At 49.4% G+C, this 26,841-nt stretch overlaps 1 protein-coding gene across 3 annotated transcripts; it reads left to right on the forward strand.

Moving 5' to 3' along the window:
• Window positions 1–978: 978 nt before the first annotated feature.
• On the forward strand, window positions 979–26,802 carry LOC149523350 (butyrophilin-like protein 9). 3 transcript variants are annotated; one of them, XM_089770041.1, is made up of 11 exons: window positions 979–1,094; window positions 5,941–6,031; window positions 9,547–9,894; window positions 14,298–14,582; window positions 17,454–17,555; window positions 17,769–17,825; window positions 19,119–19,145; window positions 21,094–21,120; window positions 24,396–24,416; window positions 24,559–24,585; window positions 25,244–26,802. In XM_089770041.1, exons 2-11 carry the CDS (start codon window positions 5,962–5,964, stop codon window positions 25,984–25,986), a joined length of 1,707 nt encoding a protein of 568 aa, XP_089626167.1. In that variant the 5' UTR covers window positions 979–1,094; window positions 5,941–5,961; the 3' UTR covers window positions 25,987–26,802. The 3 variants fall into 3 exon arrangements, with proteins under 3 accessions (XP_089626167.1, XP_089626170.1, XP_089626168.1); XM_089770044.1 differs by lacking the exon at window positions 9,547–9,894; XM_089770042.1 differs by lacking the exons at window positions 24,396–24,416; window positions 24,559–24,585.
• The last annotated feature ends 39 nt before the right edge of the window (window positions 26,803–26,841 follow it).

Here is a 26,841-nt window from a genome sequence, read left to right on the forward strand (position 1 = left end):
ATAAACCAGGAAAAACAGGATGAGGTGGATACAGCTGGTCCCCGAGTTACGAAAGGTCGATTTATGATCATTCGTACTTACGACCAAAAGTCCCATTAAGCGGTAGTAAAGGCAGCCCCCAAGTTATGAACGCGATCCGCACTTACGAACAGTGCGGTCATATGTAAATGAATGGGGTCCAACTTATTAACACTTTGAGTTACGACTAAGTGTTTGGTCTGTAACTCATTCATAAGTCAGGGACCGGCTGTACATGTAACCCCTGACAGCCTGGCCCAGCTCTCTGCCCTCCTGCAGTGATGGGAACAAGAATTATGTTTCCGAGGTGGCAACAGGCAGGAAACTAGCAGCCTTCTCCCTCTAGCCAGGTGACAGTGACCGAGGCATGCGGCTCTACAGGGCCTAGTTCAGTAGCTGCATCCTGCCCAGCCAGGGCTGCCCAAAGGAGATGCAGACAAGAGCCGTGAACAGAACATTTTCCTGAGCTCAAGTGGCAGAGGCCTGTGGCTTGGCACATCCTGGGTCCAGCTCTACTCTGCAGCCCTAGTAGAAGCACCCGTCTAAGAAGTTCTAAGATTCCAGCTTAGAACTCACTGGGGCTGTTCTACCGTGTGCTTCCAGGCCCTTAGTTAAGTCACTTGCATCACTTGGCACTGAACCATGGACCCCAGGGCTGCTATTTTCAGTGCATGGCACAGCCTGCTAGTGCCCCACGCAAGCGGGGACAGAAGGGGCAGCTCAGTGGTGGGGAAAGGTCCTGGGGTGGGAGTGGAGAGCAGCTCCAGGGGCAGGGGAGAGGCACTTCTCAGGGCTGCACTGCAAGAGGAATGGGAAGCCCAGAGGCAACAAACTCCTCCTTGCTCCCCCTGTCTCCACAGGTAACCGGACACCGGCACTGGGTCCCGGCCAGATCCTCTCTCTACCCTGTTAATGTGTGACAGACACCCTGGTGCTTTCACTTTCTCTAGTCAGAGTTCACAGGATCCATTTCCCCACCTGCCCCAGCACGTCAGTCCACTTCCTTGGGCGCTCGGTGTGGGGCTGGGACCCCGGCTCGCTGCCTGGCAACTCTGGGGACATGCTGAGTCCTTAAGGTAGGAACCTTCCTGTTATTACCCCCTTTCCTTAGCTCTCAGAGGAGTTCACACTCCTGGTCCTGGAATCATGCCCCGCCCCCCTCCCGCCATGGCCTGTTCCCTCCTGCAGTCAGTGCCAGGCAAACCCTGACAATGGGTGTGAGTCACTGCTCGGCCTGTTAGGCCCTCACTGCCTGTTGTGAGTGGGATGGGACGCATGGGTGATTTGGTGCCTCTTCTAAAGGGCTGCATAGTGCTGGGTGTGGCATATACAGACAGTGAGAGACCGTCCCTGCCCCACCGAACTCTCAGCCTGGCACTGCGTGGGACTGAGCCTAGCTCGGCTCAGACCTTCCAAGGCGTATCTGGTGGGACATGATGCTGTGGTAGAACAGGTGTGCACCCAGCACAAGGCACTGAGCGCACAGGCCTGGACTGAGCCAGAGGGACATGTGGGGTTAGATCCCGTATCGCCTGTCAGACCGAGCAGTGCCTCAAGCTGCTAGTTCTCGCTCTGCCAACCATGGCAGCCTGGAATGTCGGCCTGTCCTCTCCAGCGCCCCCACGCTTCCCCCACGCTGCCGCCAGGCACGGGAACAGCTTCCCCTCAGAGATCACAAAACCACCAGATTGTCCTCCTCAAATCCCCCCTCAGAGCCCCAGGGCTAATGAACGCTTCCGTCTGGCACCAGCTGGGCCAGCTTGGACTCTGCTTCCCTGTGACTCTCTCTTCTGCATTGTTATCTTGTCCTCCCAACCCATCACCACTGGGGGGGTTTGTCTGTTTCACCCGCTGGCTGTGCCCAGTCTGACAGCCAGAGAGTAGCTCACAGGGGCGGGGCTGCCGTTGTCATGTGTCTGTGCAGCACCGGACACAGCAGGCCCTGACCCCTGACTGGAGTCCCTCCTCTCTCCCATCATTCAAATAGTGCACCACTAGGGTAGCCAGATGGCTGAAACAAAAATACCGAATACCCACTGTCACCAAAAAAAAACACAGAGAAAAAATTTTGTTGAAGGGAAAAAAAGGGGGGGTGGGGACCAAAGGGGGGGCGGGGACCAAAGTTTTTGAGAAAAAGAAAGACTCCTAGGGGTTACCAGGTAGTCATTTAAAAAAAAAACGAACACGCTTCATGGGAGGTGGGGGAAGGACTGGCCAGGAAGGGAGCAGTGCTAGCCGCGGGGGGGGGGGAGGGGCTGGAAACAGATAACGGGGGGGGGGGCAATGGGGCTGGCCAGGGAGAGATGGGGGGGCAATAGGAAGCAGGGCTGGTTGGGGGGGGGGGGCGGAACGGGGCTGGCCATGGAATATCAGGGGAGAAGGGACCGGCTGGGAGGAGGCAAGGCTGGCTGGGAGGAAGGGGGGGCGGGGAGCAGAGCTGGTGGGGGGTGCAGTAGTGCTGGCTGGGGGAGATCAGGAAGAGGAACTGGCTAGAGGGAAGAAGAGCTGGGGGGAATCGGGGGCCGCGGAGCTGGCTGAGAGGAAGGGGGGTCCAGGAGAAAAGGGGGGTGGGAAGCAAAGCTGGCGGGGGTGGGGAGAGGTGTATCTGCGCTGGCTAGGGGTGAAAAGGAAGAGGAATGGGCCGGCAGGAAGCAGAGCTGGGGGGGGTGCAGGGGGGCTGGCTGGGGAACATCAGGAGAGGAAGTGGGGGAGAACCAGCCAGCCAGGAAGGAGGGGGTAAGCAAATTGGCCGGCGGGGAGAGGGACTGACCTGGACACTTGCTGTCTGTCCCACATAGGCTCCCGGCGACTCACAAGCAAGGAGGAGGCTTCCCCTCCACCTCACACTCAACCGAGAGCTCCCGACAGCAATTGCAGCCCCACGTCCCAGCTGGGACTGCCAGCCACTCCCCCCACCCACACCAGGCTTCCATCCAGTGTGCAGCCAGAAAAATCAGAAAATACCAGACATTGCACATTGCACATGTCCGGTATTTTCAGATTTTTTTACTGGACAGAGCACGCAAATACCGAACTGTCCGGTACAATACTGGACACCTGGCAACCCTATGCACCACAGCGGTCACCAGCCTGGTGTGAGAAGCACTGTGCTGAACGCGGTGCTGCTCATGATGTGGACAAGGATGGCCATGGGCGACATTGTGTCTGCTGATTGTGGTCAACTGCAGGAGCCACTCCTGTGTTCTTACTGCGATAGAATGAGGGGCTCTGGCCTGGAGCAAGGGACCCAGTGTGGTGGACACTGTGCAGACACAGACCAGACACAATCTCTTCCCCGAAGAGCTCACAGCCCATGAATCAGAGTCTAGGGTTACCCACACTCATCGGCTCTACACTGAGTCTGAATTCCTTCCCCTGTAAAAGCCATTGATTTCAGTAGGGTCAGAATTTCCCCCTGGGTGGTCACTGGTCAGTGCTGGTAACACACACTCTGGCATCTGCACAGAGAGGCCATAAGGGCCTGGATGAGCTCCACTCATTTGGGGAGTGCTGGATTTGCTGATCAGAAGCCAGGACGCTTGTGGGGTTTAAGAGCTCTCCTGTTGGTTGGTTTCCATTGTGGGTCTGGAGCTTCCACATTATTCAGCTGCATAAGAGTCCAGGAGCTCTAACTGTGCTGGCTGGTGGGGAACATACAAAGTAACTCGAGTGATTTAGGAGCTTTGGGCTTGATTCCCAGCATTGCAGGGCCTGGATTCAATGCTGTGTGCATAATTTTCATAGCCCCAGGTTATACACACAGGCTTCCTGTATAATATCAGAGAGGTGTTAAGCACCTACTACTGGGCTCCTCCGAAGTCAGCACTCTGAGCAGGCAGCTACCTAAACCAGCCAGTGAAATGCAGGGGAAGGGGTCAGGCTTAGGTTCTAGATACACAAAGGGATTTAGACACTTCACTCTTTGATCTGGGCAGTAGGTATCTGGCCAATGGGCTATAGGGCGGTAAACTCAGCAGTAAACTCTCATGTGGTGTTAGGCACCTAAACCAGGTCATCCCTTCCTTGCACAAAGCCAGGGAGAAACTCCCCTCCCCCTGCATTATAGCCTGTAGCCCCAGGGCCAGGGCCCTCCACTGGGATGTGAGACCCTGAGTTGAAATCTCTTCTCCAGTAATTATTTAATTATGTATCCAGAGAGGAGCAGCTCCAACAGGAGAGACTCACCTCACAGCCTGTTACTGTGGAGCCACCTGGGATGGAAGAGGCCTGAAGTCAAATCTTGCCCACACTCTCTGTCTTGCTCACCCACCCCCACTTGTCTTTAGAGCGGAGCATGAAGCGGTAACACCTGTCAGGGTATGTCTGTACTACATGGCTCTGTCAATGGAGGGTATGTCTACACTACCCCGAACTAGCGGGGTAATGTAGGCATACCGCACTTGCAAATGAAGCCCGGGATTTGAATTTCCCGGGCTTCATTTGCATAAGTGGGGAGCCGCCATTTTTAAAACCCCGCTCGTTCAAACCCCGTGCAGCGTGGCTACACGGGGCACGAACTAGGTAGTTCGAACTAGGCTGCACGGGGTTCGAACTAGCGGGGTTTTAAAAATGGCGGCTCCCCGCTTATGCAAATGAAATTCAAATCCCGGCCTTCATTTGCAAGTGCGGTATGCCTACATTACCCCGCTAGTTCGAACTAGCGGGGTAGTGTAGACATACCCACAGAGATTAGCCCTGTTTATGTCCCTTTGTGGAACTAGCTGTTAATTCCTACTGAAATTCAGTGGGACTTAGGTGCTTTTCATTAGGCTGAGCAAGAAGCTGTTAAGAAGCTGGAGATTAGAGCTGGCTGAGAACCATAAATCAGAAGTTTTTGTAATGAAAAATGGTTGTTAAAAGTATTAAAATCTTTTCATATAGAACAACTTCATTTCACTGCAATTTTCAAGAAAAATTATTCACAATTAAAAATGCTCATTTTAATTCCTGTCTGACATTCCAAATGAAAAATGTTTGGATTCTAAGGTGAAAAAAACAGGAACTGAAGGTTGGGTTTTTTTGTGTTTTTTTAAAGGTCTTTAGCACCACTCATTTCTAATGGATTTTCCAATATATTTGAAACTATTTTCTTCATGGTTTGAATTTTGTCAGAATATAGGAAGATTTCAGTAAAAACTTTTGAATGAAAAGATAAATGTGCCTCAAAAAAAATCCCCATTTTCGCCAGCCTCCCCAGAATGCCCAGCGACTGCTGAACCCTGGCTCTCTGGCATTCAAAACCCTGCTTTGCACAAGGGCACACTCTGGTAATATGAAACCTATCCTCACCCTTTGCTCTGGAGCAGGCCTGAAGACACACTACCAGGAAGGGCGGGGCACTCTGCAGCAGTTGGTGCTGGATTCAAGCAATATAAGACCCTACGTTCCCCACAAACCTGCCCCCTATCCATTTGAGTAGCAGTGACTGAATCCCTCTCCCCCCACCCCCCATTGCCCCCACTAGAGAGAAAGACCAGCACATGGGCCCTCTTTGTCACCAGAAGGTCTGAAACATTAACAAGGATTTTTCCCCATATCACACACACTTTCCCTCTGCAGCAGTTGTGGAGATATGTTTGTGCAAGTTGTAGAGACGCTTCCTCATAAGGGACGGCGTTATGCACAAAGGAACTGTGAGCGGATCCTCAACGGAGGGTGGAGAACAGTGTAGCTGCACCCAACAGGTCACCACAGATATGCTCAAGTAGGGTTTTATAAAGGTTGTATTACTTTTTCATTCACTAACTAGTTGTGTAATGCACCCATGATCATTGCAGAGTGCTTGGTGGTCAGAGAACGAAGAAGGGGAGGAGATGGGAATGGATACACGACATGTCCCAGTAAATTGCTGGGTCAGATCTTTGCACTGCCAGCCCCTCACACAGGTGGTGGGTGTTAACCATCCCTGCTCTCTCCCGACAGGTCCCTGCCCGGGATGTAACCATGGCGACGCGATGGCAGCTCTGTGTGTGCAGCCTGGGGATCCTACTCCTGGCGCCGTGTGCTCTCGCTGGTAACAACTGAACCCCCGTCCCCCATTATGTCCCTGCCTGTCCCCATATGCACTACACCCTGATGAGTAGGTAGGGGGAGGTCAGGACTAATGATATTCCCCCAAGGCCAGCTCAGTTTTGAAGAAGAAAAGGAGCCAGGCCTAGGCGGCTGTGGGAAGGGATGACATGAGGGTGACCAGTGTATACCTTAGCTGTGAGTGGCAGCTAAGTCACCCAGCTCCTTCTTCCCCTGAGAGAGGCTCCCAGAGCCCCCAGCACGGATCCCTTCCTGCCCTACCATAGCACCAAAAGGCCCCGCGCTGCTAGACCGCCCCACTGGGGACCTGAATTCTCATGACCTGAGATCTTCCCGCCTGAATGAGGAGTCTGGGGGGAAAAGGTGTGAGGTTCCCATTTAAGTTCAAAACAGACTGTGAAGATCTTCAAATTCATCTCACAAAACTAGGTCACTGGGCAACAACATGGCAGATTAATTTTAATATTAATAAATATAAAGTAATGCATATTGGAAAACTTAATCCCAACTATGTGTATAAAATGGTGGCAACTACGTTAGCTCCTACCACTCAAGAGAGAAATCTTGAGGTCACTGTATATGGTTCTCTGAAAACAGCCACTTAGTCCACAGCAGCAGTCAAAAAAGCGAACAGAAAGTTAGAAATCATTAAGGCTGTGTCTAGACTACAGGGTTTTGTTGACAAAAGTGGACTTTTGTCGACAAAACTATACCTGTGTCTACACTGCTGCCGAGTTCTGTCTACATAATGTCGACAGAACTCGGCAGTTTTGTTGACGGCGGTAAACCTCATTCAACGAGGAATAACGCCTTTTGTCGAGAGTTCTGTCGACAGAAGGTGTTATTGCAGCTACACTGTCCTTTGCGTCTACACTCTCATGTCAACAAAGCAGCTTGCTTTGTCGACAGAATTGGATGTAGTCTAGACACTTTTTGTCGACAGAAGCTTTGTCAACAATATGGGTATGTCTAAACTACATGGCTCCGTCGATGGAGCCATGTAAATGTGTTTGTTTGGCAAAGGGAAATGAAGCTGCGATTTAAATAATCGCAGCTTCATTTAAATTTAAATGGCTGCCGCGCTGAGCCGACAAACAGCTAATCAGCTGTTTGTTGCCTCAGCGTGCTAGTCTGGACGCTCCCGCGCCGACATGAAAGCCCTTTATCGACCTCCCTGGTAAACCTCATCCTACGAGGCATAATAGGGAGGTCGATAAAGGGCTTTCATGTCGGCGCGGGAACGTCCAGGCTAGCGCGCTGAGCCAACAAACAGCTGATTAGCTGTTTGTCGGCTCAGCGTGGCTGCCATTTAAATTTAAACGAAGCCGCGATTATTTAAATCGCGGCTTCATTTCCCTTTGCCAGTCAGACTAATCTACGTGGCTCCATCGAGAGAACTCAGCAGTTTTGTCGACGCTGGTAAACCTCATTTTATGAGGCATAACACCTTCTGTCGACAGAGTTCTGTCGACAGAAGGTGTTATTGCCTGTAGGGTTGCGTCTAGACTACAGGGTTCTGTCGACAAAGCAGCTTGCTTTGTCAACAGAACTCAATGTGTCTGGACGCTTTTTGTCGACAGAAGTTTTGTCAACAGATACTGTCGACAAAACTTCTGTCGATAAAACCCGGTAGTCTAGACGTACCCATGGAGTCTACTTTAGGTCTATTCTTAATACAAAAGGAAGAGTCAGGTTGAACCAATCTTACAGCTCACAGGCAAGCTAAAGCCCTCCCCCAACTCCATTCCCTCAACTCTGGAAAGGGAAGGCTTGTTCATCTGAGACCTCTTACAATGAAGGTGTCTCCCATGCAAGCACTGGTGTCATATTTTACAGTTCCCACATTTATGGGTAGCATAACTTGTGACCCCACAACAGATCAAATTAGTTACAATACATCACATTCCAGTCTACCAACCAATCCTCCATCAGCCCTGGCTGAACTGGATTTACATAACCACACCCCGGATTTCTTCCCCACCTCAGCAAGAGCTGTATTTACATATCAACAGTTAGTTATCTTGCACGGCTAAACAACTTCAGCTGGCTGCATTTCAAGCAGTCCTTCAGACCCCTGGCTTACACTGGGATTAATGGAAGCTGTAGAATGGCCAACTCTAAACCTTCAAATACCATGGCTATGTCTACACTGATGGGTTCTTGTGCAAGAACCCACAGAGCGTCCACACTGTCCACCCGCTCTTGTGCAAGAAGATTTACAGCACAGTGTTGGAAGACAGGCTTCTTGCACAAGAGCTATACTCTCTTCCAACAAGTATAAGTTCTCTTATAAGCAAGAGGGCAGTGTGGATGCGTGACAGGAGTTTCTTCTGCAAGAAAGCCCTATGGTTAAAATGGCCATCAGAGCTTTCTTGCACAAGAGAGCGTCCACACTGCCATGGATGCTCTTGCGCAAAAGCACATGGCAGTGTGGATGTGTTCTTGAGCAAGAGTTCTTGCACAAGAACCCTGTGCAAGATGTTCTTGCACAAGAACCCGCCAGTGTAGACGTAGCCCATGAGTCAGTCCTCAGAAATCAGGAGACTGGCTAAAAAAATCATTGGGTTTTAAAAAAAATCAAATCACCTTTTGGGTCTTCCTATTTCCTTTGTTTTTGTTTTTGTTTTTTGATTTTTTGTTTGTTTTTTGAGCCTTTGGTCATACTCAGGTCACATTTTTAAGCTTCTCCCTAGATACTGGCTTATGAAAAAAAAGAAAGCTGAGAGTCTCAGAGTTACGTGTCTCTAGGAGTTGGGACTTATTAAAATGGTGGCTTTGAAAATCCCACCTTTATCCCTCCTCCCCTGTAACCACATAGTGACTGTCAGGTGCTGCAGCTGGGCAGTAATTGTTCTACATGACCTAGGGTTTAACCAAAGACCATGGAGACTACTAAAGTTAGAGACATAAGCTCCCTTCAGATATTTAATTCCCTCCAGACATGACACTGATCACAAGAGCAGTGACTCCCCATCTGAGTCACTCCCTGTTTGGGGTATTGAGTCCATGGAAGAGACATTCACTGTCCCAAAGATCCCTCAAAGTCCAGGCCAGGCTGCAACTCTCTGAGGTGGCCTCCCAGCAGCGATGGCCGGGCTACATGGATCTGAAACCAATTAATCAAAAAAGTAGCTTGCTATGGAAAGAACTTGTAATCGGGTGCCTTGGGGCTGTGCAGGGCTCTGTGAACTGGCAGAGGTTTTCCAGTGGAGGCCATCTTTTGCCAATACAGTGCAGGTAGTTTGCAAGACAGGCAACTTTGGAGAGATTTCTGGGCATTGCAGCTTAGCATTGGAGAACTAGCTAGTGTCAGCAGTAGTGTGACCTCACTGCCCTGCAATCACACACTAACTCAAATGAGCTACACATTTCTGTGTCTCAGGAACCTTCCACTATAAGCTGCACACAATGAGGGGATTTTATTCCACTCAGCAATTTCCATCTTTCTTTCCTCTCACTCTGATCTGCCCTCCCCCCCCCCGGGGTTCTGTGTTGCAGGGGAGGTTGTCCTTGATGAATTTCTGCACCCAGTGTTGGGGGTAGTTGGCCAGGATGTGGTGTTACCTTGCCAGCTCTCACCCCCATCACAGCTGCCCAGCATGGATGTGCAGTGGAGGAAAATTGGACGAGGATTTATATTGGTGCATGAATACATGAATGAGGGTACCTGGAACCTGCCAGGGAAGGATTACCAGAACAGGACGGAGATGTTCCTGCAGGAGATCAGCAGAGGGAACGTCTCCCTGAAGCTGAAACGAATCCAAATGTCAGATGATGGGAAATACCGGTGCTTAGTGAGGAACCCAGAGTGGACCCTGGAATCTGCCGCTGACCTACAGGTGGCAGGTGAGACATGGTACTGAGTGGGTGGGGAGGGGTGGTGGTGGAGGAAGATGGAATTTTGTTGCTTCAGAAATGCTGGACAGGTTGCTGGAGCTGTTCCAGTCAGTGTGTTCTTGGAGCTCCCATGTTATCATTACTAGCAGGTAGTGCAGCGGGTTAATTCAGCAGACCTCGGTGTTATTCATTAAGAATGATCACAGGCCTTGTTCAGTAACAGACACACTGCCAAGGCTATTCCCCTCAAGGCACAATCCTAGCACCCTGGCTCTACAGTTACAGGTACTTGCACATGAGCGGCCAATGGCAAGGAGTGAACAGTAGAAGACTCTGCTGGTCTCTAGGCCATTCAAAGGGTAATAGTGAAATACCCACCATTTATAGACTGAAACATACACATGGCATGAACAGCTCACATGCTACCTTACATGGCATCCGTTACTTCCCCCGTTCCTGACACTTTACATACAACATCCCTATTCATTGCTCTGTGGAGACATCTGCCATCTCATTTTGTATTAGGTTGGGGTGTATCTGCACTAGCCTTCTGGCATGTTCACACATGCAACATGGGAAATGACTCCCTAGGAAGGAGCATTGCTCAAAAACAACCCGGACATTATAATCAAACCAGCTGACAAAGGGGGTGCTGTGGTCATTATGAATAAGGCCGACTATAACCAGGAGGCAACCAGACAACTGTCCAACACCACATTTTACAAACCTCTCTCCTCTGATCCCACATCGGAATACCAAAAGAAACTACACTGTCTCCTTAAAGAACTCCCTACACCTACTCGGGACCAAATCCACACAGAAACACCTTCTGAATCCCGACCAGGATTGTTTTATCTGCTTCCCAAAATCCATGAACCTGGACACCCCAGATGTTCCATCATCTCAGGTATCAGCACGCTCACTACTGGATTATCCAGCTATGTAGACTCTCTTCTCGAACCTTATGCAAGCAACACTCCCAGCTATCTCCGAGATACTACTGACTTCCTAAGAAAACTACAAAACATCTGTAACCTCCCCAATAACACCATCCTTGCCACCATGGATGTAGAAGCTCTATACACCAACATCCCACATGAAGACAGATTACAAGTAATTAGAAACATTATCCCAGAGGACACCACTGCCAGTCTGACTGCAGACCTATGTAACTTTGTTCTCACCCACAATTATTTCCAGTTTGAGGACAACTTATACCTCCAGATCAGCAGCACAGCCATGGGTACACACTAACTTCTTTATGGCTGACTTAGAACACCGTTTCCTCAGATCCCATCCCCTCTTACCCCTTCTCTACTTACGCTACATCGATGACATCTTTATGATCTGGACCCATGGCCAAGAAACACTGGAGACATTCGACAGAAATTTTAACAACCTACACCCCACCATCAATCTCAGCCTGGACCATTCTACATGAGAGATCCATTTCCTGGATACAGCCGTACAAATCACCAATGGTAAATTAGACACCACTCTCTACAGAAAACCCACTGACTCATACAGTTACCTACATGCCTCCAGCTCCCATCCAGAACACACCATACGATCCATCATCTATAGCCAAGCCCTTCGATACAACCGCATCTGCTCTAATCCCACTGACAGAGACCAGAAACTTCAGGATCTCTACCAAGCATTTATAAACCTCAACTACCAACCCAGAGAAATAAAAAAACAGATTGAAAGAGCCAGACGAATACACAGAAATCATCTATTTCAAGACAGACTCAGGAAAACCAACAATAGAACACCACTTGTCATCACCTACAGTCCCCAACTTAAACCCGTCCAACACATTATCAATAAACTACAACCTATATTGGAACAGGATACTAAACTCCGAGAGGCTCTGGGAGACAGACCCATAGTCTCCTATAGACAACCACCTAACCTCAAGATGATTCTTACCAACAACCACAGGACATACCACACTAATACCAATCCTGGAACTTCTCCTTGCAACAAACCCCATTGCCAGCTTTGTCCACATATTCACTATGCTGATACCATTATTGGACCTAACCAATTCAGTTATAAGATCAAGAACACATATTCCTGCTCATCCAGAAATATAATTTATGCTATCATGTGCCGACAGTGTCTGTCTGCTATGTACATTGGACAAACATCTCAGACACTTCGCCAAAGAATCAATGCACACAAAACAGATATTACACAGGATCACAAAGAAAAAATAGTTTCTTGCCATTTCAACCAGAAAGGGCATTGTCTCAAGGACTTAACTGCATCCTGCTTCAAAGAGATTTTAACACCAGACTTGAAAGAATCCTCTGAACTGTCATTCATGCTTAAATTTGACACTTTACGCCTAGGTCTCAACAAAGACACTAATTATCTTACCCATTACAAAGATAACTTCTCCAATTATCACCTCTAATATCTTTACCTCCCCCCCATCCCTCCTCTGTTCTGAAATTTGATTTGTCCTTTTCATATGTGTTTACTTTTTTTGATTGTATCCTTTGGCCAATTTTCTTCCACAATTTGATCTGAGGAAGTGGGTCCGGCCCACGAAAGCTCATCACCTGATAAACCATCTTGTTAGTCTTTAAAGTGCTACCTAGTCCTTTTTTTTTGTTTCATGATTCTGGGAGGCATTAACAGGAGTGTTGTAAGCAAGACACGAGAAGTCATTCTTCTGCTCTACTCTGCGCTGATTAGACCTCAGCTGGAGCATTGTGTCCAGTTCTGGGCACCACAATCCAGGAAAGATGTGGTCAAAGTGGAAAAAGTCCAGAGAAGAGCAACAAAAATGATTAAAGGTCCAGCAGAAAACATGACCTACGATGAGGGAAAATTGATATAGATGGGTATCTTTTGTCTGGAAAAGAGAAGACTGAGAAGGGACATTACAGTTTGGCTGAATCTAGACTGGCAAGTTTTTCCACAAAAGCAGCTGCTTTTGCGGAAAAACTTGCCAGCTTGAATTTCCGCAAGAACACTGACTTGTCCCTTGAATTTCCGCAAGAACACTGACTTCCTACTGTCTGAAATCAGTGCTTCTTGCGGAAATACTATGCTGCTCCCGTTCAGGCAAAAGTCCCTTTTGCGCAAAGCTTTTGTGCAAAATGGCCAGTGAAGACAGCTCAGATTTGTTTTGCACAAAAAAGCCTCGATCGTGAAAATGGCAATCAGGGCTTTTTTGTGCAAAAGCGCCTCTAGATTGGCACAGACGCTTTTCCGCAGAAAGCATTTGCGGAAAATCATGCCAGTCTAGACATAGCCTTTAAGTTCCTTAAAAGGAGAAGGGAAACAAGTATTCTCCTTAACCTCTGGATAGAACAAGAAGCAAGGGGCTTAAACTGCAGCAAGGGAGGTTTAGGTTGGACATTAGGAAAAACTTCCCAACTGTCAGGGTGGTAAACAGTGGAATAAATTTCCCAGGGAGGTTGTGGAATCCCCATCACTAGAGATTTTTGGGTTAGACAGATATTTCTCAGGGATGATCTAGATGGTGTTTGGACCTGGCAGGGGTCAGGAGCGGCTCAAGGAGAGCTGCCAGCAGCTGGTGCCCCAGGCAGAAGGCGCGATTGGCACCCCCGCCTCCACAGCCCTCAATGGCGTGACGTCAATGGCGTAATGCGGCACCCTAGGTGACTGCCAAGTCGGCCTATATGCACAGGCCCCCCCTGCCAGGGATGCAGGGGACTGGATTCAATGACCTTTTGTGGTCCCTTCCAATTCTGTGATTCTATGTATTACACAATTGTTCAGGCCTCAGATCTCACACCAGGTCTCCGACTTCAGGCTCTTTTTCTCTTCTCACATCGAGCCCTGAGTATGTTCCCAGGGGTGCTGTGTCTGGGAAGACGGAGCCTTCTGTCCCCTTCTGAATGCCCAGATATTGAGCCCAGCAGTAGAACCCTGTGCTGAAGGGACTGACATGCAAAACTCAGTAGGGGGCACTCTCTCCTCACGCTCAGTGCTGGTCCAGCTGTGGCCCTCGCAAAGTCACTGCTGCATTTAACATCCCCGTTTAAATGAGAAGTAGAGCTACGTTCTCAGCACAAAAGGAGGGTGGCACAGGACAAGTGGTAGCAGAGATGTGGCTGGGGTCACCATCCCTCATCTCCTGCTTTTTACTGACGTGATCCTGACAGTTGCTGGGCTCCACTTCAGAAGTGGCTGCATTTCAGCAGCAGGCGCAGCAATCTCTGTGGGCAGTTTAAGCCTGAACATTCCTCACTGCATGGAAACACAAGCTGGTTTTATTTTTTTTCTCCAGTCATCAGAATGAGGGATTCCAGGGAGGCTGCACACAAGGGAATGGAGCTTTCCAGGCAGAGTCCCCACATAGCCAGTGGTGAATCCCATGAGTCTATCAAAGACATGATTCCCTGACGCACATTCTCTGTCTCTCTCTGCAGCTGTGGCTCCGGTGTTCATTGACGTGCTGGGTCCTCAGGGCCAGGGGATCGGACTGGCTTGTAGATCCACAGGCTGGTCTCCCAAACCCAAACTCCAGTGGGTTGGCAAGAATAGGCAGAACCTGACAATGGAGTCTGTGACCAACGTGACTAAGGAGATGGGGAACCTGTACAGTGTTGTGAGTCACGTCACTGTCACAGAAGGAGAAGACCCTGGAGACATTGGCTGCATCGTGCAGAATAGTCTCGTGGAGATGGAGCGACAATCGGCCATTCACCTCTCCGGTGAGTTTCCTCTCTGCCCCTAAACAGAATTGATTGTTAGTTCTGTCCAGAGCTGTTAAGTCCACTAAGTAGTTACTGCTGCCAATGTTGCTGTTCTTGGAGTTCCGTGGATGCTCTTGTAGCTGCATGTGAATTCAGCAGACTTCAATATTATTTATAAGCAAGATCACAGGCTTAAGAACATAAGAACGGCCATACTGAATCAGACCAAAGGTCCATTTAGTGCAGTATCCCATCTGCCGACAGTGGCCGATGCCAGATGCCCTGGAGGGACGGATCGCAACAGGTAATCCTCATGTGATCCCTCCCCTGTCTGCCATTTCCATGACAAACAGAAGCTAGGGACACCATTCCTACCCATCCTGGCTAATGGCCATTAACTTCCATGGACCTAACTTCCATGAATCTATCTAGCTCTTTTTTGAACCCTGTTTAAGTTCTAGCCTTCACCGCATCCTATGGCAAGGAGTTCCACAGATTGACTATGCGTGGAGTGAAGAAGAATTTCCTTATTTTTTTTAAACCAGGCTTGGTTAGGGATGAAGTGGCTTAGCCAGGTTTGTTGTTAACAAAGCACAGAACTTATGGCATTTGGTTGGTAAAGGTAACTGTGCTGAAGTAAAACATTCCGAGTCTGCGTAGACTAGAAGCACAACAGCAGCAACACTGTAATGTAACTTATTACTGCACCATACAGGGCTCTTCCAGGGCTGTAGGAAATCCAGTTGTCCAAGAGGTGATAACTAGATTGACAAAATAATTTTTCCATTAACCTAGTGGTTTCTACATGTGGGGTTAGGTCAGCTTAAAAACATCATAGAGGATGGGAATTCTTTTATGGATCTGAGTAATGTAAGTAACCCAATCTAACCTGGTTGTGTAGACCAGGTCTCAAACTCTGTAAGAGCTTTCATTTACTCTTACATGAAACTCTGATAAAAATATGTGCACTGTACAAAATCAATGTAGCCCACATTACGTGGCTTAAAAATTGACTAACATAGCTCTTAAAGTTGCAATGTGAATCGTCCTAAAAAGGTTCAGAGTCCCACAGCAATCTGTTCTGGGCCAATGTTATTCAAGAGTGTTCTCAAAGAGCTGAGAGGAAATTAAAAATTTGCAGGTGACCCAAACATTGGTGGAGACATAACTAATGATACAAGTACTGCAGACCGACTTAGCTTGCTTGATAAGGTGAGGTCACGTAAACAACATGCTGTCATGGATCCACAGGATTTAGTCTATGGTATTTCTACATGGCCAAATGCAAAATCATGTAGGCATAAACGAAGAGCATAAAGGACAAAGAGCATCACACTTGCAGGATGGTAGATTGTAATCTAGAAACGGTCACTCTGAAAAAGATGTGAGTGTGAGCTACCAGAGCGATGGAACCTTTGTAGATATAAATGAGAGTATGTGGCAGTGGAAAGGTGGGGACATCACCTTCTTTGTGTGGTGCTAGCCAGACCATTGCGGGATACTGTGTCCAGTCATGGTGTCCACACTTTCAAACAGGATGTTGATAGACTGGAAAGTGATCAGGGAGGATTAGAGATCTGGAAACCTGCCTCACAGTCAGAAATGTAGGAGCTCAGGTTATATAATTTATTCAAGGAAAGGTTAAAGGCTGCCTTGGTTGTGGTATATAAAGCTTTGTCTACACTGCCAGGTTTTTGCACAAGAAGCTTTTTGCGAAAGAGATCTTCCACAAAAACTTCTTGCACAAAAGCACGTCCACACCTCAAAAGTGCATTGCAAAAGCTATGTGCTTTTGCGCAAGAGAGTGTCCACACTGCACGGATGCTATTGTGCAAGAAAGCTCTGATGGTCGTCAGAGCACCTGTGCTTTTTCAGATAGGCTCTTTTTGCACATGAAACCCCTGTGGAGCATCCACACATGCAAAAGCTGTAGCATAAAAAGTAGTTATTCCACGTGAAGAATAACTGTACCAGCAAAAGAACTCTGTCCTGTTGATTTACTGGTTTTGTTTTGTTTTTTTTCACAAAAATGCACTTGAGGTGTGGATGCTCTGCCCATTTATGTGCAAAAACATTCGTTTTTGTGCAAAAACCTTGTAGTGTAGACATAGGCTACGTCCAGACTATATCCCTCTGTCAGCAGAGGGATGCAAATCAAGCACTTTGAAAGTGCAGATGAAGCTGGGATTTAAATATCCCATGCTTCATGTGCATAAAGATGGCTGCTGATTTTTTTCAAAACGGGGCTTTTTCAAGAACCCCCTCCCCCCCCCCCCCCGGCAGTCTAGAGGGGATCTTTTGAAAATACAACCCTGTTTTAAAAGATCCTGTATTCCTCAAAAAATGAGGTTAAAGGCTCTTTCGAAAAAAGGTTGTATTTTCAAAAGATCCCTTCTAGACTGCCTTTTTTTTTCTTTCTTTCAAAAAAGCCCCATTTTTTTAATTAGGCTCTTCTGTGATTTTCAGTCTTCACCGTTTGCCATACAGTGGGAAACATGCTCCATTTTCCTGAGAAAGAAATGTTAGAAGAGTGTTATTTTCAAATAATGTCATTTGCTACATTTGAGTTCAGGGATTTGGCTGCAAGGAGTGAGCAGGGAGGAGAGGAAAGAGAAGAGGGAGACAGTAGGCAGAGTGCAGGGCCTCGGCAGAGTGGGGTGGGACCCAGGTGGATCAGGGTCAGAGTCTGGGAGGGACCACAGACGGGGGTTGCCTCCCCAAGCAACCACTTTACCCACTGCCTATGCTCGGAAGGGAGTTTCCTTTTAGTTCTGGGAATTTCTGGGTATCTCTGAACTGGGACTCAGCTGTAAAACCAAGTGGCAAACCCCATTCTCCAGCTTCAGACGGGTCCGGTGCTCCTCACACCCTGTGCTCTCTGTTTGCCAGGTGACATCTTCCCCCGGGTGTCTCCCTGGTTGGCTGCATTCTGGGCATTGCTCGCTCTGGTTCTCATCGCTGCTGGAGTTTGTGCATACCATGAATATACAGGTAATGGGGCTGTGTTATTGGCTCATCCTAGAGGGTCCTGGGAAGGGGCACAGGAGCATTTTACTGTTTAGATATTGACCTTGGGTTGGTTTTAGGTTGTAAACCTAACTAACAAAAACACTGGGGTTCCCAACCTCACCTGTATTAGCAGATTGCTCAGTGTGTCCCCTTCCTTCCCTGTCTCATGGCAATTTCTGATTCTCTGTTCCATAGCAAAGCAGATTGCCTCAAAGAAGAAAAGATCTAGAGAGACATTTCTATCACAACTTGGTAGGTCGGTTGCTCTGAGAGCTCTGTGACTGTCTGGTATTGTTTGTGTTCTCAGTTTGATGAAGGAGATGGATCCACAAGGTCTCTGCCTAGTGACTCCTTCCCCCCCACACACACACATTCTTACACAGCCTGTTGAGAACAAGTTGGCAAATGTGTCCTTTGCAGTGGAAACTCCATGCTTATTGTTTTGTGCTTATGATAGCCTCAGAACGTGGGCACAGCAAGAAGAGAGAATGGATACAACATTCTAGAATGGTTCTCACTGCAAGGACATCCTGGGAGAGCCCTGAGGATCCCCCTCTTTCATCTCCTTTGCCCTCTGCCATGTCCCCTAGTAGACACCATTCCTCTGGCCAGGGAGGGCTGGATGGGGAAATTGAAGACTTGAAACATGAGATCTAATTTTAAAATTATATCAAAAAGGCGGATTATGAAGGGGGAACATTTTTAAAGGTTTCACCAACACCCTGTCACTGTTACCCTGGATTCTGCCTCAAGCTGTAACACAGGAAGTGAGGGGGCAATGGACAGAGGAGTGTTCCTGGGTACTTCAAACACACAGAAATTCTCTTTTCAACAAATTATCTCCCTGATGCCTAAATGACCATCTAGTAGCAAGTGTCAGTGCATCAAAAGCCTCCCTGAATAAACTTGTCAGCGTTTCTAAGTGAGAGTTCCGAACCAAGATCGGTTTGCTTATCCTCCGTGATTAAATGCTCTGGGGACCATCCCCCAGTCCCACCCACCATGTCCTGATTGGACAGGTAGGCAGTCTGCAGGTAAGCCCCAGAGGAGTGGGAAGCAAATGATGGCAGCAGGAGGAGGGTGGGGAGTGAGCAGACAGGAGCTGCAGTGCCCTGTTTTGAAATGTTAGAAAGTTGGCGACCTAATCAGCAGCCCTGCTCCTACCAAATTACCAGTTGCTGTTCTGGGTTTGGGAGTGAAGCCCTGAGATGTCTCTAACTAGCCCCAGTTGTTAGGGAGTGCACAGCACCATCCAGTGGAGTGTCCAGGGATTTCCAAAAGACACTTCTTAGAAGGGATGGGCCTTATTTTTTTCTCACTGTACAAATCGAGAAGATGCTGAGTGTGATTGAAAGCAGCAAGAAATATCCCTGGCAAATGTCCTGGCCACATGCAAAGAGATTGCATGGTCACAGAGCAGCACCCTGTTACTACCAATAATATGGTAGGAGGGATGGGAGGCTACTAAGAAAACTGTCCCTTATTTTCGAAATACGTTGTTAGTAGCCCTGTAACAGTGCGTCTCTTTTCTCTTCCCCATTTCAGAAGCTGAGAAAGAGCCCTTGAAAACAGGTACCTGGCTTTCATGCTGTAGAGCACGGGTTCCCAAACTGGAGGGCATGTCCCCCGGGGAGGGGGGTGCATGAAGAAATTCTAGGGGGAGGTGTGAGGTGACCCAGCTTCCCCCCTTCCCCACATCAATCCCTCCCCCCAAGAAAGAGGCCAGTCCACCAGTCTGCTTAGCCACCAGAACATGCACAGCTTGGGCTGGCTGGGGCAGATTTCAAAATGGACACCTTAAAAGGGCAATACCTGCTCTGTTCTTAAAAGGAAAAAAATTTTTTCTCAAGTTTTGATGCTCTTTTTGTTTTTCAGCCATGGTCAGCTCCATTTTTTTCTGCTATTTTTTGGGGGGAGTGTAAGGGTTTCTCAAAAATCAAAAAGGTGGCGTGATACTGAAAAGTTTTTGAACCACTGCTGTAGAAAGAGAGAGAAAAATCACTACTTGTATTGTATGGATTTTACTCATCTCCATGGCCATCTCCCCAAATTCTATGAATAAACGAATAGTGCCCAGTTTGCAGTTCAGATTTCACTGTCATCCTGAACTAGGGAGAGTGAATGTAATGGATAACAGGACTCAGGGTAGGCCTACACTGCCCAACAGTTAGATTACCGGGCTGTGCATAGCAATATACACCAAAGTAACAACCCCATGGGGGATGTTGTGGGTGTAAACTACAATGTCCCTCACTTGCATTAATGTCCTGTAGGAAAAAGGCTTCATTCGTGTGAACAAGGTGCTGTTTAGTACACACCAGCAGCAGCCACTGGAGGCAGTTACTGTGTGGCATTCTGGTATGTGCTGCAAATCACACCCTGATAGCCTGAATTATGGGGCTTTGTAGACAGGTCCTGAGTCAGGGGCTGGGCAAATGTCCTCCCTGCAGGTGTTTGCCCACAGCTCAGTTCTGAAGTGCAAAATCCCTGCTCTCCCATTGCTGGGCTTCCTGCCTGCACCCAGCTCTTTCGCAGCTCTATAGTGCCTCCCTCCTCCCACTCCCCCTCCCAGCCCCAAGGTCCTTACTGCACTGCTAGTGTCTCTAAATCCTCACTCCAACCTCTTGGCCATCCCAGCATCCAGTCCTGTCCTCTTCCCCCTTCCCTGAGTGTCTAGGTCTGGCCTACAAATGAGCAGAGCCTCCAAACCCTACTATCTTCTATATGGGCCCCGCCACCCACATTATTTCCCTAAGAGCCTGGAGGGGACCCAATCCCTTGTGTTTAGGGGTGGTCAGTACATTCAGTGTCACCCAGACCCACAGAGCCCTTCCCCAGCTAAGCTCCTGCCGGCCACTGACCCTACAGCTTCTTGCTTTGCAATGCAGCACCACACAGGGACTGCACAGCATAGAAATAGGAGGCCTCAGGCTGGGTGACAGGCTCCAGCAGGGCAGGCCTCTGTCTGTGTGATACATGTTCTGGAGTGATGCTTCCTGCCCTCATTCCCAGCAGGGCCGTCACCTCAGATTGCTGTTCCTTGGGGAAATTTGTGGGCTCTGTTTAGGGGCTGATTTGGGATTTTGTCTGTTGTTCATTAACAACCTGACCTGTGCTATCAGTTCTAAATCCCTTGGCTCACTGAGTATGTCCTGCAGTTGGTCGGAGCTTCCCAGCTGGTGTTGCCAGATACACACTAGCCCTACTGGAGTCAGAGCCCTAACAACAGCCATGCAACAGTAGGAGAGGAAACAGGGCTGGGCAGCCACCCTTGCACCTCACCTGGGAGTGTCAGTTGGTTTGACCTTCAGCTACCAGCCTAAGGCCCTGCATTTGGAACCCAACTGCCCTTCTATTGTCAGTGCACCATCTGGAGCAGACCTGATACTGGTCTGTGCCCAAATTGGGACAATCACTCCACTTGCAGTGCAGCTGCACCCAGAGTTTGCAGGGCCCCATGTCACTGTGCTTGTAACGACCCACTTAGAACCCATAATGGCTCCTTCTCTTCTCTCCCCAGAGTGCCAGGACCTGCAAGAGAAACTTGGTAAGTTTGTTCCCCACCCCATTAGAGCCCCTGGGCAGAGGCTCCATATTCTTTGCTAAGGCCAGATCCCAGATCTGAGCTCCAAGCCTCTCCGGGTCCAACTCTCCCCTAGTGACACCCGCAGTGTGTAGCTGTGAGACACCAAAGGGTTATGAGTCATTCCTCTTATATAGCAGTGTTGAGGATGACAGAGCTGGATTTGATCCAAACCCACATGTCCCATCAAGGTTAGATGCTTTGCCAATCCCAACTGGGATTTGGATCCTGCAAGGGTCCCTTAAAAATCTCCCCCCTTCCCAAACAGCTGGGGTCACCACAACCAAACAGCAGCTTCTCATAGGCCACAATTCTACTCTGGGTGACTCCAGTGTAAATCCAGATTCACTTCAGTGAAGCACCTGGAGTTATTGCAGATTTACAGCAGCATCAATGACAGCAACATTTGCTCCAGTCCCTGGGGCTACGTCTACATTGACACCCCTTTCTGGAAAAGGGATGATAATGAGACGAGTCGGAATTGCAAATCCGCGGGGGATTTAAATATCGCCCGCGGCATTTGCATGTACATGGCTGCCGCTTTTTTCCGGCTTGGGGATAAGCCGGAGAAAAGCGCCAGTCTAGATGCGCTTCTCCGGAAAATAAGCCCTTTTCTGGAGGATTTCTTATTCCTACTTGCAATTCCAACTCGTCTCATTAGCATCCCTTTTCCAGAAAGGGGTGCCAATGTAGACACAGCCAGGGTGTGTCTAGACTACAGGGATTTGTCGACAAAAGTGGACTTTTGTCAACAAAACTATACCTGCATCTACACTACCGCTGAGTTCTGTCGACATAACGTCAACAGAACTCAGCAGTTTTGTCGACAGTGGTAAACTTCATTCTACAAGGAATAACGCCTTTGGTCAACAGAGTTCTGTTGACAGAAGGCATTATTGCATCTACACTGTCCTTTGCACCTACACTGTCATATTGACAAAGCAGCTTGCTTTGTTGACAGAACTGGATGTAGTCTAGATGCTCTTTGCTGACAGAGGCTTTCTCGACAGTATCAGTATCTGTTGACAAAGCCTCTGTCAACAAAAAGCCTATAGTCTAGACATACCCTAGGGAGCCTGCCTTGGACTAACTTTGATGCTTTCCTGCAGTGTAAAAATAAGCTAAATCAGAATAACTGTTCGGGAACAGTTTATTCCAAAATAACTGTGCAGTGTAGACGTAGCCTAAGAGACAATATAAAGGCATCCCTGAGAGCTAGTTATTGCTATTCACAGAGAGGAGATTTCTTCGGGTATGTCTACACTAGAAAGTTAGTTCGAACTAACGGACGTTAGTTCGAACTAACTTTCCTATGCGCTACACTAGCGCTCCGCTAGTTCGAATTTGAATCGAACTAGCGGAGCGCTTAGTTCGAACTAGGTAAACCTCATTTTACGAGGACTAACGCCTAGTTCGAACTAGCTAGTTCGAACTAAGGGCTGTGTAGCCCTTTAGTTCGAACTAGTGGGAGGCTAGCCCTCCCCAGGTTTCCCTGGTGGCCACTCTGGCCAACACCAGGGAAACTCTATGCCCCCCTCCCGGCCCCGGACCCCTTAAAGGGGCACGGGCTGGCTACGGTGCCCGTGCCAGGTGCAAGCCTGCCAGCACCCAGCTAGCAGACCCTGCACCTGGCACGGCACAGAGCCACCCACCCGATGCCCCCCAGCCCACCCCCTCTTGCCGGGACCAGGCTGGCGGCTCCCGGGAGCTTGCCCTGGACCGCAAGAGGCGGGCACCTTCCTGGGCTAGTGCGGAGATCGTGGACCTCGTCCACGATCTCCGCACTAGGCACAGGAAAGTGGCCGTCTAGGGCAGGAGAGCTGCCAGCCTGGCCACCCAGGACCAGGTGTGCATGAAAATCAAGGGGGTCCACTGAGACCCCCGACACTGAGCCCTGAGCTTACAATGGCCGTACTGGGTCAGACCAAAGGTCCATCTAGCCCAGTAGCCTGTCTGCCGACAGAGGCCAACCCTAGGGACCCTGGAGGGGATGGACCGAAGACAATGACCAAGCCATTTGTCTCGTGCCATCCCTCTCCAGCCTTCCACAAACTTTGGGCAGGGACACCACTCCTACCCTCTGGCTAATAGGACTCCATGGACCCAACCTCCATCACTTTATCTCACTTCTCTTTAAACTCTGTTCTAGTTCTAGCCTTCACAGCCTCCTGCAGCAAGGAGTTCCACAGGTTAACTATTTGCTTTGTCAACAACAACTTTCTCTTACTAGTTTCAAGCCTGCTACCCATTCCTTTCCTTTGGTGTCCTCTAGTCCTTCTTTATGGGAACTCAGGAAGAACTTTTCTGAATGCACCCTCTCCACCCAACCCCTGCTTTGAGAGACCTCTATCCTGTCCCCCCTCCGTCTCCTCTTTTCTAAGCTGAACAGTCCCAGTCTCTGTAGCCTCTCTTCATCTGGGACCTGTTCCCAACCCCTGATCATGTTAGTTGCCCTCCCCTCTCCCAGCCTTTCTCTTCCCCTCTCCCACCTCCTTTTCCCAGTCTCCCCCAGTTTTTTTCAATAAAGACAGAGTCAATGTTGGAAGAAACGTTATCTTTATTTTGTACATCAATAAGAAGGGGGGATAGGGAAGGGCAAGTGGAAGGAGGTGAGGGAGGAATGGGGTACGAGCCCCCGATGGGGAGGACTGGGCTGGCTCTGCGGGCTTCTGGGGGTGGAAGCTCTCCTGCAGCCCCCCAATTACTCCCTCTCCCCAGATGGCAGCCTGCGGCAAGTGCAGCCGGGCTGATGGCCGAGTGCTGTGATGTGCCCAGTGTGGGCACTCAGGGCACTCCAAGCCAGAACTTCTTTGCAAGCGGGGCACCCCTTAGAACTGTGTGTTCGGGGTGGGGGTCGGGACCCTTTAAGCGCAGCCCTCGGCTAGCCTGAGACAGTATCTCCATGCTCTAAGTCCTCCTCTGATGCCCTGCCGGCACTGCTTCCGGCCATCCTTAAGCCCTGTTCAGAGTCCACTCAATGTGGACTTACTAGTTCGAACTAGCAAAACGCTAGTTCGAACTAGTTTTTAGTTCTAGATGCGTTAGTTCGAACTAGCTTAGTTCGAATTAACTAATTCGAACTAAGTTAGTTCGAACTAGCGCTGTAGTGTAGACGTACCCTTCTTCAGCAGTGAGGCCCATGAATCTCACGTGAAGTGATCACGTGGTCCCAGAGCAGCCCCCAGAACTGAGTCCTCTGCCTAACTGACAGGGACTAACTCCGTCTCTTTCCATTTCAGCCAAGGAGATTGCAGAGCTAGGTAAGAGGACGTGTTTCCATGTCACGCTTCACAGCACTAGTTTTCTTTCTGTTTGTCACTGACTCTCTCCCAGAGCAGCAGCTCCTGTCAGAGCAAATTCCTCATGTTCGCCCTGACCATGTTTGTTTCTCTTCCTTTGCAGGTTTCAGGCAGGCTAGGAGCTACATGGGTGAGTGGGGCTGGGAAAAGCTGAGCAGACACTGCTCTAGGGGTAGCAGTATCAGGGCTACTTAGCAGGTCTGACAGAGATGTGGGGTCCCCAAGAGTCAGATGGGGCAGGACAGGGGTTGGCTGCAGAGCTGTGGGGCTGGATGCCGTGAATGGCCTTGAACTCGCTGTCCTGAGAAGAAAGCCTCATACCCCAGGGTAGCTCATTTACAAACCCCTTCAGTTAGCCCTGACATGCTCCCCCCATCTTCCATTGGCCTCTCAACAAAGACTCATCCCCTACTCTGTCAGCTCCAGCGATATCCTCTCAGTCCTCCCACCACAGCCTGCAGAGTCCTCACTCCTGGCCCCCTCCATGGGCCCCTGGATCCCTAATGCATCTCAGGGTCAGACACTGGGCAGGGGGAGTGAGAGGAGCAAGGAGCCCAGTCCCCTGCTCCAGCTCCCCCATCTCACCCCCTGCTCAAGGACTTGGCTCAGACACAGCCCTGCAGTTCCTCAAACCCCAAAGCCAGATCCACGTGAGCAGGGCCAGTCCCACCAGCCATCCCAGCCTTTAACACTCTGTCTTCCACTCCAGCTGTGCTGGCTGGAATTTCTTCCCTATGGGGTCTCTGACTGAACTGGGGCTAATGGGTAATTCTCATTTCTCTCCTCAGTTCCCATCACTCTGGATCAAACTTGTAAACACACCAAACTCATCCTGTCTTCAGATGTCAGAAAAGTCCTGCGCACACCTTCTTCCCAAGGGCTGGCTGAGCCCCTCGTTGCTGTGGGGAGTCAGGGGTTTGATGATAAGGAGGCAGGGGCTCACAGGTGGTACTGGGAGGTGAAGGTGGAGGACAGCCCAGACTGGGAGCTGGGGGTGCTGAATAAGACTGTGAGAGAAAAAGTGAGACATCAGACACTGGAGAGTTTCCCAAAGGAGGGGTGCTGGTCTATGGGAATATCGGGGGGGCAGTATCATACCAGCGAGGCTGACACTGTGATCCAGAGTTGGGCTGTGAGGCCGACAGTGGTTGGGGTGTTTCTGGATCTAGAAGGGGGGAGTCTCTCATTTTACAGTGTCAATTCAATGACCCTAATCCTGGAGATTCCTGTGGGAAGTTCTGAGAAATTGTTCCCATTCCTCAGCCCTGGTCGCACTGCAGGACAGACTCAGAGCAACCTCCTCAGCATCTGCCCCCCCAGTGACTGGGATTTCCCCCAGACATTAGGAGTTAGTGGGTCTGTTGTTCATGGAGATTCCACAGGCCCTGCACAGCCTCATGCCCCCAAGAATGGGGAAGGGGCAGAAAATGACACAGGGACACCAGGAACTGGAGAAACAGCCTCAGTGCCTGCATCTCACCCTGCCCCTGGAAATAAACCAGGGGAAGAAATCAGCAGAGGGCATCTGTGAGAGGAAGTTTCCAAAAGCTCCTTCCCATGAAGCTGCTCCTGAAGAGGCGACAGGGGGATCAAACAAAGCAAGAGCATCCACCACTGGAAACACCCCCAAAGAAAAGGAGGGAAAGAAACACCAGAACGCCCAGGTTTGAACCCACACTCACACCCTGCTAAACTCTCTGGTGGGGCAAAGGGCCAGGAAATTAATCCAGAGAGACAGACTCAAACTCCAGCAGCTGAGAGAGAACCTTGTGCCAAAAGGAAAGAGGGGAAATGGCATCACCTCAGAAATTTCCTCCCTCCCTGAACTTCATGGACACCAGGGCCATTCACGACAATGCTGGAAACAATCCCGTGTGATACTGGAATGTGCTAATTGGAGGGAACTGTGTTAATGTGACTGTTCAATGTAGGAAATTACACACACACTGGTTGGGGGATACAAAGGGGGAGGGTCTCACAGTGACTCATTCCCATTGTGGACACACACACACACTGCTTCTGCCAGGAGTCGTTGAGAGGATCAGACCCTCTTTGTATTAGAGTGGAGTGTGATGGTCTGACACAGAGCAACACCCTGAGGGCTGCACCCACTCCCCAGCTTCCCCTGGGCAGGACTGGATGGGCTCACAGGGAGCAGGGACGATGCTGCAGAAACTCCTAGTGGAACAAGGAGACGAAACGTTCAGACGCTGTTGGGAATTATAGGAGGGTGTTGGGGATGCAGGAAGGAAATGGGCTGCCAGATACAGCATTGCCAAGTCTCATGGTATTTGCTGTTTCCTTAAAGCCCTAATTCCTGGAGTCTTGGGATTGGGGAGAATCTTAGCTTTGGTAGAAAATAAATAAATAGTAAATTTCTAGCCTG

The sequence above is a fragment of the Pelodiscus sinensis genome, chromosome 18, assembly GCF_052426305.1.
Source record: "Pelodiscus sinensis isolate ZL-2025 chromosome 18, ASM5242630v1, whole genome shotgun sequence".
In the NCBI taxonomy this organism is placed as follows: domain Eukaryota; kingdom Metazoa; phylum Chordata; order Testudines; family Trionychidae; genus Pelodiscus; species Pelodiscus sinensis.